This window comes from Trichomycterus rosablanca, chromosome 18 (assembly GCF_030014385.1).
Source record: "Trichomycterus rosablanca isolate fTriRos1 chromosome 18, fTriRos1.hap1, whole genome shotgun sequence".
In the NCBI taxonomy this organism is placed as follows: Eukaryota; Metazoa; Chordata; class Actinopteri; order Siluriformes; family Trichomycteridae; genus Trichomycterus; species Trichomycterus rosablanca.
In genome coordinates this window covers 21902836-21917209 of record NC_086005.1, presented here as the reverse complement: position 1 = coordinate 21917209, position 14374 = coordinate 21902836, and the positions used below count along the sequence as shown (strand labels likewise).

The window sequence follows — 14374 nt, the reverse complement described above, 5'->3', positions numbered from 1 at the left end:
TCTCATCCCCCAGACGTTACTGAACAGTGGCTCAGTGGGTAACACTGTCGCCTCACACCAAGAAGGTTCGATCTCCAGGTGGGGCGGTCGGAGTCTTTTCTGTGTGGAGTTTGCATGTTCTCCCCGTGTCTGTGTGGGAGCTCCGGTTTCCTCCTACAGTTCAAAGACATGCAAGTGAGGTGAATTGGAGATACTAAATTGTACATGACTGTGTTTGATATTAACTGGTGAGCTGATGAATCTTGTGTAACGAGTTACTACCGTTTCAGTCATTTACATTCACATTTTTGGCATTTATCAGACGCTTTTATCCGAAGCGACTTACAATTTAAGCATCTGAGGGTTAAGGGCCTTTCCTAAGGGCTTAACAGTGACAACCTGGCAGTGGTGGGGTTTGAACCAGTGACCTTCTGCTTACTAGTCCAGTACCTTAACCACTAGGTTAACTGCCCTCATGTCATGAATGTAACCAAAGTGTGTAAAACATAGCGTTAAAATCCTAATAAATAATAATAATAAAAAATAGAACCGACACACTGATTCTTCTCCATATTCCACAAGGCTTTGCACTTCAGAATGATTCTTTATTGCGGCTCGGGTCCAAACATTTGCTTAAAAGAGCCGACTCCTAGAATCGGTTCAGAGCCGGTACGTTTGCGAACGACACAGTTGAACTGTGTAGAAAGTGCGATTCGCTGCATATGGGTGTCGTACTTCGTAAACTTTAATTTAATTCCAATACAATCAACACAAAAATAATAATAAAACCATGGCTCAGAATTTAATGGGAAGATTTGATAAATTTCTGCAAGAAAAAAATGTAATGACTGACGCATTAGCGAAGATCGAGGCTAAAACGGGAGTGAAAAGATCGTATATCGCTTTCGGTAAGTGCGCAAACCGTTTCCGCAATGTGGCACAAATACGCAATGTGATATATACTAAACTAGTCCAGATCGATACAATATTTACAGGTATTTTTCCTTTAAAGAGATCTGAATAGTTATGAGTGATTAGTTCTGTTTACTCTGATCAGATTTATGATGTATTTAGGATGGTCTAATGATGCTTTATCGTTCCTCTGTAGCTGTCATCGGCATTGTTGCAGTATACCTCGTTATCGGTTATGGCGCTTCCCTGCTCTGTAATCTGATTGGATTTGCTTATCCTGCTTACATATCGTAAGTATTCCTGTTTTAAATGTATTTTTAGACAAAGAAAAAACAACAACGAGCCCCCTGCTTCCTTCTCTATAGGCGGAGGGCTGCGTCCCAAACCGCATTTCCCCTACTTACTAGTGAAGGAGTCTGAGCTTGATTCCTAAGCTATGTTGCAACATTAGGCCTGCCCTGACATTGCCCAGGCCCAATGCAGGCTTTCTGGAGTAGATCAAATGTCCCCTAGGACAATGCCTATTTATTTGATATGTTAGGAGTGTCTGATAGAGCAGCAGATCTATTCTGGCACAAAACATTGACATTTGCAGATGTAAATCATAAAATTTAAATCACGATATGCAGTATGAGGCGGTCCTAGCAATCATACAGCAATTATGTTAGTGTAACAGACTTTTCCGTGGTGCAGTGTGCTGACAATGTTTAATGAATGTGTTTACGTATTGAGTGCATTTTGTCTCCTTTGGGGATTCCATAATCAATGAAAAGAATGAAAAGTGTGCTTTTCTACACATGTGATCATCTCAGTCTGTGCTGAGCCTCAAAAGAACAAGCCAGTAAAGTATTTTGCTTGGGCAGTAAATGTTTATAGAGAGATTTACCTTGTGTGGAAGATATACTATTATAAACTGTTATGTACTACTCCACCTTTGGTGACAGTGTTTTGACCAGACAGTGGAAGTTGTATCCAGTAGTGAAAAGAACAGAAAACTTCCTTTATTGGCTAAGGTGGCAACAAGTTAGTGTAACATTATTTGAGCAATAGCAGAAACCTAAATGGTATGGTACCCTAATTAATGTCATTGCATAAATACATACACACATGTATTTGTTCTACTATGATATGTTAGGAGTGTCTGATAGAGCAGCATATATATTCTGGCACAAAACATTGACATGTGCAGATGCACAATTATTTATGTAAAACACCAGTGGAACATTAAACATCATAAAAAGGTAGTGATATTTTACATGTTTATCTTGTGTTAACATACCATAGTGTCCTCACACTGACAACTTACAGAAGGTAAATTGCACCCAGATATAAGTGAGCAATGGCACCCTGTCAAGGGCGTGTTTCTGCCTTGTGACCAGGGTTTCTGGGTGGCACTGGACTCACTGCAACCCTGACTAGAATAAGATTGTTACTTGAAATAACTAAGTGAATGAATGAATAAATGAATGGTTTAATTAACACTTTATTTGAGCTCCCTTGGTTTCAGAAGTTAAAATTCACAAAAACAACAAAGCAGTACCAAAAAGGGAAAGATTAATCACAGTTGAGGGGAGTTTAGGGGAATTGGGGGTTGGTGTGTTATTGATATGGGGAACAAACTACTATTTTGGGCTTCTAATCTGTTTAATACTAAATGTTATTTTTGCCCAAGGTCTTGTTGCCACATTAGGCCCGCCCTGGCATTTCTAAGGTTCACTGCAGCCTTCTTAAAGTAGATCAGATGTCTCCTGAGACAATGTGTAAATATATTTGATATGTTAGGAGTGGCCGATGTGTTATAGAAATAGTGCAGTATTTGAAGACATCTTTAGTATACACAGTATTAGCATTAGACTATACCATCCAACTATAAAAACCCAAAGACTAATATACTGGGAATGTATTTTTATTTTAACAGTAAAACTTCATCATGGCAGTGAAATATTCCCAGGTCATTTCTTTTTTTATGCAAAGAAATAGCAATAGAAAACATGTTGTACCCACTTTTAAATAATTTAGTTTTTTTCTGGTAATATTTAGTTAGACATTATATTTGACATATCACCTTTACTTAAATACAGATAGTTTTTGATGAGTGATTAAGGTGCCTGATTGTGTGAATTTGGAGTGTAAGAAGGAACTGACAATAGTTTATTATAATTAAAATTTGACTTAAAATGACTTAAAATTAAAATAATAAAATTGACCTTTACGTTATTTGTCTCATCTTGTGTTTTTCTATTACCTTTTTGGACTAAATCTCTTGTTCTCTTGGTATAATGTACTAGATTACTATGTCTGGATATCATTATTTTATAGAATGATTAGAGTGCAAGAAAAGTAAAAAGAACCTTGGATATTAATATAGAGTTGCCCACCCTCTTTTTGTGACTAGAACAGCCTTCAGCCTTTTGGGTTTTAATAGCTGTTAGCAATGGGTGTGGAAACACCTGAACTCGGTAACAATACTTACTGTTTCAATACTTACTCTTTCAATAATTGAAATTTAAACTTGTCTATAATTAAGGCCCTACCTTATTCACATATAATATGCAATTTGCTGTAAGTTCAAAATTTAAGGTTTGTGTTTAGCAATTAAACATTTTTCATTCGCGTAGCAGATTAAATATAAGGCACAATATGTAATATAATGTGGTCCTAGCAATCATACAACAATTACGTTAGTGTAACAGACTTTTCCGTGGTGTAGTGTGCTGTTTAATGTTTATGTATGTGTTTATGTATTGAGTGCCATAGTCAATGGAAAAGTGTGCTTCTCTACACATGTGATCTCTCTGTAGTCTGTGCTGAGCCTCAAAAGTACAAGCCAGTAAAGTATTCTGCTCGGGCAGTAAATGTTTATAGAGAGCTTTACCTTGTGTGGAAGATATACTATTATAAACTGTTATGTACTACTCCACCTTTGGTGACAGTGTTTTGACCAGACAGTAGAAGTTGTATCCAGTAGTGAAAAGAACAGAAAACTTCCTTTATTGGCTAAAGTGGCAACAATTTAGTGTGACCTCCCCTTAAAGTTGAGCAATAGCAGGAACCTAAATGGTCTATTACACCAGGTTTGTGCAAGACATGCTTGAACATTACATACACATGTTGGATGAGATTAAATTATTGGAAGCCTGCTAATATGCATAAGACCAACTTTCAATAACACAATTCCATAAGGCCACTTTCAAAGGGAAATTAGCAAACAAACTTAATACTTAAGATGTGGTATTTAAATTGTTTTTAAGTAATTTGTAAAATCAGGAGAGGTCAAGGACAAAAAAGGACTGGAAGGCCAAGAAAACGTTCAAAATCTAAGGACAAGTTTCTGACAAGACTTTTAGAAGTCCAGCAATGATCTGGCTCAGCATCTGGCAGCTTCATTGGGATGCCAAAGTGACTCTTCTAGAGTCCAAAGAAGCTTGATCAGGAATGGCCTTTTTGGTAGGGTAGCAGCCAAGAAAAATATTACGAATCCAAGTGACGAATCCAAGTTTGAAATTTTTGGGTCCAGTTTTCAGTAGTATGTTAGTGAAAGAGTAGGAGACAGATGGAATAATGACTGCTCGCCTTCAGTGAAACATGGTGGAGGGTATGTCCTGGTTTGGGGCTGCGTTTCTGCCAGTGGTGTTGGCTATATTGTCTGGATTGATGGGATCATGGGATTGGTTTTACTTTTTAGTATGATAAACTTTCTGTGTGTTTTTAAATGTGTTAAAACCGTTTACCAAACACATTACAAAGAAAATTAGTTTACTAAGTAACCTAGAAACAGTTTCTTGTGTTAAACCACAAAAACCCGCTGTGACTCACCCAGTAGCACGTGGCTGCAGCTTGGCCTACATCTACGACATTTTGTATGCTGTACCACATGTACCTCTGACTAACTGACTTTCATCATACTGGAGTTCTGTACACAGTTCATGTTCTTACCTGCATGTTATTTAAAACACAAACCGTAATCAATGGAGAAGTCACAGCAATGCAAATACGCCTAGAGCAGGGGTGTCAAACTCATTTTCACCAGGGGCCACACCTGCATTACGGTGGCCTTCAAAGGGACGATTGTAATGTATCCTGCTGTGATTGCAGTCTGCCTTTTAAGTCTTAGACAATTTTTTGTTTTTCTTGGAGGCTAAATTCTGCCAAATTTATACTGTATATTTATAATATATATCTACATTTATATTGTACTCCTTTATCACAGACACGGCCTCATCACACAAGAGATGTACCGGGTTTTCTTCTTGAAGCACAAACTTGTATTCACTTTCCCATCTTTAATTAAATTACCTCCTTCTGCTTCAATTTTCTCTTTTTGTACATTTTGGGATTATTTGTAAATATTTCTCAACATCACTTGTTGGAAAACCGCCTCAGTTAAACACTGATGTGGAAACACTGCCATATAGTGGTGGGATGCTGTCACTTTGCTGGTCACAAAATCGGCATGCAGTTTATGTTGGATTTTGCAGTGTATTTTAAGACAATCGTACGTCTTTTAAGCTCTCGGGGGCTACATAAAATGACGTGGCGGGCCGGATTTGGTCCGCGGGCCTTAAGTTTGACACGTGGCCTAGAGAAAGATATCTGCTTCTCACTCACAATTCATTTATTCATTCATTCATTGTCTGTTTTACCACCACTTTATTCTGGTTAGGGTCGCAGTGGGTGTGATTCATTGGACGAAAGGCAGGAAACACCCTGGACGGGTCACCAGTCCATCACAGGGCAGACAGACTCACACTCACAGAAACACACACCTAGGGCAATTTAGTATCCTTATCTGACCTGCCTGCATGTATTTGGATCTGTGGGAGAAAACTGCACTTGGGGGAAAAGTATGCAAACACATGGAAAACATGCAAACTTCACACAGATAATCGAGCACATGGCGACAACACTACCCTTTGTGCCCAATTCATTTGAATTCAAAATACTGTTGTATTATGGGGAAAGCGTGACATAAATATGATGCAAGTAGGGAGAGATCTTTATTTTGCAACTGTAGTTAATCTCACAAGTGTAATAACCAGATTGTATGACTCACATGAACACCTACTCGTTTACAGAATCAAAGCCATTGAAAGTAGCGATAAAGAAGATGACACGAAGTGGCTTACCTACTGGGTCGTGTATGGTGTGTTCAGCGTGGCGGAGTTCTTTGCTGACATCTTTCTGTCCTGGTTTCCATTCTACTACACAGGAAAGGTAAGTGTAAGCTTTAAATTGAAGTAAAGAACCACTGAAGACCGGGTGGAAATATAAAATGTGTGTTGGGTGGAATGTAGGGGTTACTAACTAAACTACAAAAACAAAACAATTTGTTTATTTCTTCAGTCCGTGATTCTGGCCGTTTAACACAGCAAGGCCTCTGGAGCATGGTTGTATTGTCTCAAACAGGGAGCAACAAAGCCCAGACCTGTGCCAAAAACACAAGCATATTTACCTATCTGGTTTCAGACATGAACGATGGGCTGATACAACATTATCGCCAGTGCTAAAAGCTCTCTTTCTGATGGAGAGCTTATTGCTTCTATGCACAGATATTTCTGTGGTAGTTTACCCAGCTGAGGAAAGCTTATTTTGTTATTTTGCGGCTACTGTTTCTCTGTGTGGTACCACTGGAACAGATGTGTTTGACACTGATACTGGTGTCACTTTGTGGGGGCTATACTTGAAGAAACTGGCCAAAGTTTTCATCTTGGCTTCAGGTGGAGGTAGATTTTGCACATTCCTGTAGTGCTTTAGGGTTAGGCTGCTGCTGGTAAATTTCCAAAACACACACATAATACAGTGTGTGCAATAATTAACCTCTGCACAGATGTTGTGTTCAGAACCTTGGGTCTACGAATGTTATGTTGAATAGGTCCTTCGTGTCTTCATATTTCATATCAGTGCCCACTTGTTCCTCAGCCAGTAGTGAGGTGTTCAGAAGATGCAGAACAGGCATCAGCTAAGATATGCTCACATATGTCCTTATTAAGGCCATTGTGCTGAGCAGTCTGTCACCATGGCATCTGGAAGGTTGAGCTCTCTCTGGCCCTCCCTCAAGGCCACTCTTTAATACCAGCTATAGGAGAAGTGGCTTACAATCTTTTTGCATATCCCAGTAGCCCTGTTAACTGTTAATGCATTAAGCATAATCCTTTATTATAGATGCCTATAAAAATCTCTGAAGATCTGTATTGTATGTTAGCAAAATGACTCTTCTTTTCCTGACTGATCTTCTCAACACAGGATTGAACAAATGCTAAAGTATACAAAGCTAATAAGGTAAAATTTTGATATTGTTTTTATTAAACAGTTTGCCATTGTATGGGTGGCACGGTGGCTCGGTGGGTAGCACTGTCGCCTCACGGCAAGAAGGTCCTGGGTTTGATCCCCAGGCGGGGCGGTCCTTTCTGTGTGGAGTTTGCATGTTCTCCCCCTGTCTGCGTGGGTTTACTCCAGGAGCTCCGGTTTCCTCCCACAGTCCAAAAACATGCAGTCAGGTTAATTGGAGACACTGAATTGCCCTATAGGTGAATGGGTGTGTGTGTGTGCGTCTGCTCTGCGATGGTGTGGTGCCCCGTCCATGGTGTTACTGTGTGCCTTGCACCCATTGAAAAGCTGGGATAGGCTCCAGCACCCCCTGCGACCCTAATTGGATAAGCGGTTAGGAAATTGAGTAAGTGAGTGAGTTTGTCATTGTGAAATGGCACTGTCAAGTCACATTATTATGACCACTTCCTACTTTCGACAACTCATAGCTCATGAAGGAAGTCACATTTCGTGAGCTGGCTTGGTGGGTAAATAATGTGTGAGGCTGTCGGCAAAAAGAGATGATTATTGGCTTTTGGGCCAAGGGTGGCAGTATTTCTGAAACTGTGCAGTTTGTATTGTTCGTGTGCTTCTGTGATAAAAGTGTATCATCAGTGGACAGATGGCACCATTGTGAATAAGCGACATGGAAACTGCGGAGCACCACATGGCATTAATGTGAGAGGTGAAAGACAGCTGCGAAGGTGCGTGAGGGTGGACTGACACGCCACAGTGGAGCAGCTAACCACCAGATTAAACCAGGGGGGTACCAGACGTGTCTAAAACAACAGTTCAGCAACCCAAAATACTGTGTATGGGGCTCTGAAGCAGACGGATGGTCACTGCACCTCTGCTAACAAAGTTGCATCGGCAGAAAAGACTGCAGTATCGGAACTGGACCTCCGATGATTCGCAAAGGGTTGCCTTCTCCAAAGAGTCACTTTTCTGCTTCATCGAGCGGCTAGACATTGGCGTGTCGGGCGAGAAACATCAGAGAACAAACACTCTGCAACCACTGCTGGAAGAACACAAGCTGATGGTGGCAGCGTTATGGTCTGAGGAATGTTTTTGTGCCATTCTCTGGGCACATACATCCATGTGTAGGGCACTCTTAACCAATTTGGGTATGAATCCATCCTTGTAGATAGATTACATAGATCCACACATGCTGATCGTCTTCCCTGGGGCAGATGGGACGTTCCAGCAAGACAATGCGACATGTCACATGGCTGCAAATGTCCACATTGGTTGAAAGAGCATGACCAAGACTTCCAAGTACTACCCTGGCTCCTTAATTCCCCAGACTTGAACTCAATTAAGCATCTGTGGGACAACCTCAATCGTTGTGTTCGCTCTATGGATCCTACCCCATGCACCATCCAGCAGCTGTGGGATTCACTGCAGACAGCATGGCTCCAGATACCTGTGACAACCTCCCAGCACTCTCAGCCCGTCTAGCTGCTATCTGTGCTGCACATGGCGGTTACCCTGGATATTAGCTGGTGGTCATAATAATGTAACGACAGTGTGTAACACTGTAACAAACTAGATTAAATCAATTTAGCTTACCAATGGCAATGTGAAGAATACGTCCAAAAACACTGGATCCTAGTCGAGGTTTATTTCTTTAACAATGTTAGCACCAGTGTCTGTTGTGATGGCAACCTGGCACTCCTCACACAGGTCTTATGCATCCAATGCCTCTTTTAAGCTCATTTAGCAAGGGTTTAATGCCAGGACAGCTCCTAGCAGGAGTGGTTTTAATGGTTACTGTCTTGGGGTGTCAGATTTTTAGTAATGGTAAACGGAACTATGACATAGTCTTTTGCTGGATCTCAGGCCTTATCAGCCTCTATGGCAACAAAAGAGCAGATCAGGTAGCAAGGAATACTAACAGGACCCTGACTACATGTCTTTGCCAACTGATGCTAAGCCAGTATTGACTTCTTACGTCATAAGCAGATGGCAAACTAAGTGGGACAGGCAAACCACCAACAAACTGCATGAGGCAAACCCCAGCATAATGGGACCAGGTGCTATACACCAGATGTCAAAATGGTATACAAGGCTGACACACTTCCCCCAGTAAAGAACGTAAGCACCCCACACTGTGAAAATTGCCAAACCCTCCTTACAGTCAAACACTTGCAAATAGAATGCACCACGATAGGCACTAACTTTGCATAGCTTCAACAATAGGACATCTTCACCCACACCAATGCTGAAACACTGCTCAAATTCCTAACAATAACATTACTAAAAAAACATGTATCTAACACCCCAAGACAGTACCAATTAAAACCGCTGCTGTCAGGAGCCGTCCTGCCGTTAAACCCTCCACTAGCTAACTATAATACAGTATTTACCTAACAACAGCAGCACTAACAGTTGACTGATGCTTATCTAACATTATTGTTACACAAAACTCTGCCCTATGGTTAACATTCGAAATATGTACACAAATAAAAGACTGTGCTGTGTTTCTTTAAAAACATTAAAAATAAATGTGCAGTAATGGTACATGGTCAAAGTTGCGGTTAAAGTCTTCACTCACGCTGAAGTCTTTAGGGTGTAAACTGAAGACTTTAGTATAGGAAAGCTGATCTAAGATCTAATCTATGATTTGTTAAAGGTTGGGATGGTCGGAGTGTTTGTTAAGGCTAAACCTCAAAGATGAGTCATGTATTCCTCCACCTTTAAAGTAAACCTAGAAACAATTAGTCTATGCTAGGGTGATGTATTTATAACACAGAAATCGGACTAAGAAAGACAAAGCTGATTGTTTTAGTTGTGTGAGATAAAAAAAAACCTAGTTTAGAGTTTATCTACAGACGTTTTTTGTGTATGGTGCTTTACAGTGTTTCTTACGGTGGTGTATTATTACTGTAAAAAATATATATATTTTAAGTTTTGATTTCGAGATTAAAGTTAAAATGATTTCGAGATTAAAGTCGAAATTATTTTGAAAATAAAGTCGTAATGATTTCGAGATTAAAGTCGAAATTATTTCGAGATTCAAGTTGAAATATTATGGCCATAGCACCTCCTTGTGTTAAAATGACGTAACCAGTACTTCAACCGAGCCTTGCGGACTCGTACGATAAACTAAAGCCGTATGCCATCGCTATAAATTGTTGCATTGACGGGTTTAGTGGTCATGTCATGTGGATTGAAGCATACACTACAAACAGCCACCGAGGGTAGCCAAACAGAGGGTGGCTGCCCTCAGCGCTTGCGTGCCGATCCAGGTACTGAGACCTGCGCTTCTCTGAACTGACAGGCCTACGATAGCTGCACACTCTTTAGCCATAATATTTCGACGTTATTCTCATAATCATTTTGACTTTAATCTCAAAATAATTTCGACGTTATTCTCATAATCATTTCGACTTTAATCTCAAAATAATTTCGACGTTATTCTCATAATCATTTTGACTTTAATCTTGAAATTAAAACTTATACGACTTTATTCGCGAAATCAAAACTTAAAAATATTTTTACAGTGGCCCTAATATGCCGTCGTAGTTTCTGGCTAAATACCTGAAGCTGCTTATTTTCAACATCTGAAAAATGTTTGTTAAGACGTTTGTTGTATAATTAAACGCTGTTCCTTAAGTGTATTCTCAGAACTCATGTGTTGAGCATAGATATACAGACAGATTAAAGGGAGAACAAACATAAAATGTCTGTGTAAGATGTTGCACCAGCACCACCACAAGCAGGCAGAACATCTGAAATGCTCTTTAGCAAAGATTTTACAAGTGTCTTTAACTGTACTGGATGGATGAAACACTTTTCTCTCAAGATATACACCAATCAACCATAACATTAAAACCACCTCCTTGTTTCTACACTCACTGTCCATTTTATCGGTTTCACTTACCATATAGAAGCACTTTGTAGTTCTACAATTACTGACTGTAGTCCATCTGTTTCTCTACATACTGTTTTAGCCTGCTTTCACCCTGTTCTTCAGTGGTCAGGACCCCCACAGGACCACCACAGAGCAGGTATTATTTAGGTGGTGGCTCATTCTCAGCACTGCAGTGACACTGACATGGTGGTGGTGTGTTAGTGTGTGTTGTGCTGGTATGAGTGGATCAGACACAGCAGCGCTGCTGGAGTTTTTAAATACCATGTCCACTCACTGTCCACTCTATTAGACAATCCTACCTAATTGGTCCACCTTGTAGATGTAAAGTCAGAGACGAGCGCTCATCTATTGTTGCTGTTTGAGTTGGTCATCTACTAGACCTTCATCAGTGGTCATAGGACGCTGCCCATGGGGTGCTGTTGGCTGGATGTTTTTGGTTGGTGGACTATTCTCAGTCCAGCAGTGACAGTGAGGTGTTTAAAAACTCCATTAGCATTGCTGTGTCTTATTCACTCATACCAGCACAACACACACTAACACACCACCACCATGTCAGTGTCACTGCAGTGCTGAGAATGATCCACCACCCAAATAATACCTGCTCTGTGGTGGTCCTGACCATTGAAGAACAGGGTGAAAGCAGACTGAAAAGCATGCAGAGAAACAGATGGACTACAGTGAGTAATTGTAGAACTACAAAGTGCTCCTATATGGTACGTGGAGCTGATAAAATGGACAGTGAGTGTAGAAACAAGGAGGTGGTTTTAATGTTATGGTTCATTGGTGTATCTCTTACTGCAGGTGTTGACTGTTTTTTTACCAACACAGTCTAAAACAATTGTTTAAAGTCACTTAAATAATTTCGAGATCAGTTTAAGAGATCATTGTACTGTACATCTGTCAGGAAACATTTGCACCTGTCATGTTTCTCCACTCATTTACGTAGGTCTCACTTATGTCACACCCCTGTCTGTATTTGTCTTTTCTTGTGTTAGTGTGCTTTTTTGGTGTGGTGCATGGCTCCCACTCCCTCCAACGGCTCCGTCCAGATCTACACACGCATCATTCGTCCCTTCTTCCTGAGGAATGAGGCTAAGATCGACAACGTGGTTAAAGACATTAAAGACAAAGCAACTGATGCTGCAGATAAGTTTAAGGACGAGGGTAAGTGACATCAAGCATGGCTGTGTGTTGCTTTGAAAATGCTTTCATTTTAAAGAGCAATTAGTGGTTGTAACGATCACGAGGGATTTGGTTCGACTACAGGCTGTGTTGCTTCGTTGCTAGAGCTCATGGGCAGAAGCTTCCTACCGCTTACATCATCTGTTTATGAAACTCTCTTACACAACCTGTATGAACAAACATTTACAGCAGTGACTATCACTACCCACTCATCATACTGATTATTATTTATCATGATAAAGACAAGACCATTCAAAATCCTAGAATTTAGGACAAGATAACTGTTTTAAGAATAAAAGACATCACAACTGCAATATCTTGGGCCAATTGTTAATCCAATATGCAGGTTATTACAATTAACAACTAATATACACTGATCAGCCATGACATTAAAATTACCTCCTTGTTTCTACACACATTGTCCATTTTATCGGCTTCACTTACCATATAGAAACACTTTGTAGTTCTATAAGTACAGACTGTAGTCCATCTGTTTCTCTGCATGCTTAGTTTGCCCCCTTTTACCCCGTTCGTCAATGATCAGGACCCCCACAGGACCACCACAGAGCAGGTATTATTTGGGTGGTGGATCATTCTCAGCACAGCAGTAAGAGTGGATCAGACACAGCAGCGCTGCTGGAGTTTTTAAATACCGTGTCCACTCACTGTCCACTCTATTAGACACTCCTACCTAGTTGGTCCACCTTGTAGATGTAAAGTCAGACACGGTCGCTCATCTATTGCTGCTGTTTGAGTTGGTCATCTTCTAGACCTTCATCAGTGGTCACAGGACGCTGCCCACTGGGCGCTGTTGGCTGGATATTTTTGGTTGGTGAACTATTCTCAGTCCAGCAGTGACAGTGAGGTGTTTAAAAACTCCAGCAGCGCTGCTGTGTCTGATCCACTCATACCAGCACAACACACACTAACACACCACCACCATGTCAGTGTCACTGCAGTGCTGAGAATCATCCATCACCTAAATAATACCTGCTCTGTGGTGGTCCTGGTGGGAGAGTCCTGACCATTGAAGAACAGGGTGAAAGCAGGCTAAAAAATGGACAGTGAGTGTAGAAACAAGGAGGTGGTCACAGAGAATCGTAAATACAGACACTGAAATCCATAAATACCCCACCATTAGGCAAGGTACCTTGACCAGACAGCAGAGGTCACTAATGAACAGCAGCAATGAAGCCCAGACAACCTTCTTCCCCTAGGCACAACCAATGTTTATATGTCCTCACATCTTACTAATTAGTTTGTGTACATGTTTAATTTGGGTTTTAATGCTGTAAGTATTTTGCACTGACTGTTTACCGTCCTTCTTTTAGCCAAGAAAGCCACTGCAAACCTGATATTCGAGGAGAAGAAGAGCTCTTAAGCAGCCGTAAGACTCCGAATGGTACAATCACAGGCCTGAATAAATGTTGCCTTGATCTTCTTGTATTTGTAAACATCTGTAATATTGCTCCTTGTTTTGCTCACCTTTTTCCTCTGTGAAATGTCAGTGCCTGCAATTCAAAGCGAGTACAATTTAAATGTATAAATCACATAAAACTAAATGTGATGTTCAACAGCTGTGCTTCAGCCCCAATAAATTAAACTTTTATCTCCTGAAATCTGATTGTGTGTTTTTTTTAGGAGTAGCAGCTAAATGGATTACTTTGTCTTATAATATTATAATCTTGCTGTCTTACGTCACCTGTCGTATAAAGGATGAAACAATAACACAACTGCATTGATACAAGAATGTGAACATGCTTTTATCCAAAGCGACTTACAGTACTGTGACAGTATATCGTCTAAGCAATTGAGGGTTAAGGGCCTTGCTCAAGGGCCCAACAATGGCAACCTGGCAGTGGTGGGGCTTGAACCAGCAACCTTTGGATTACTAGTCCCAGACCTGTAAACGGACCTAGAGGTATGTCTGTTCAAAACATAACATTAAACAACGCTAGATACTGAGTAAATTCATTTATCAGCATTAGACCCTGGTAATAGACTGTTTATTATAATAACAGGGAATTTACACAATACAGCATATTTAGCATCTGTAGTAACTTCTTTGTTTAGGGTCACATGAATTTAGAATAGCCAATTTACTGCTGGCATGTAGAAAGA

General features: G+C 40.5%; 1 protein-coding gene across 1 annotated transcript; it reads left to right on the top strand.

Moving 5' to 3' along the window:
• The first annotated feature begins 652 nt into the window (after positions 1 to 652).
• reep5 (receptor accessory protein 5) lies at positions 653 to 13872 on the top strand. Its single transcript, XM_063013755.1, has 5 exons — positions 653 to 887; positions 1088 to 1181; positions 5967 to 6105; positions 12067 to 12235; positions 13585 to 13872. Exons 1-5 carry the CDS (start codon positions 770 to 772, stop codon positions 13632 to 13634), a joined length of 570 nt encoding a protein of 189 aa, XP_062869825.1. The 5' UTR covers positions 653 to 769; the 3' UTR covers positions 13635 to 13872.
• The last annotated feature ends 502 nt before the right edge of the window (positions 13873 to 14374 follow it).

Bases quoted from the DNA above. Each gene is read 5' to 3' on its own strand.
- reep5 (XM_063013755.1), top strand. From the start codon at position 770: ATGGCTCAGAATTTAATGGGAAGATTTGATAAATTTCTGCAAGAAAAA. The intron at 1,182-5,966 runs GTAAGTATTCCT...ACTCGTTTACAG, and splicing joins GCTTATCCTGCTTACATATC to AATCAAAGCCATTGAAAGTA. The intron at 6,106-12,066 runs GTAAGTGTAAGC...TTCTTGTGTTAG, and splicing joins CATTCTACTACACAGGAAAG to TGTGCTTTTTTGGTGTGGTG.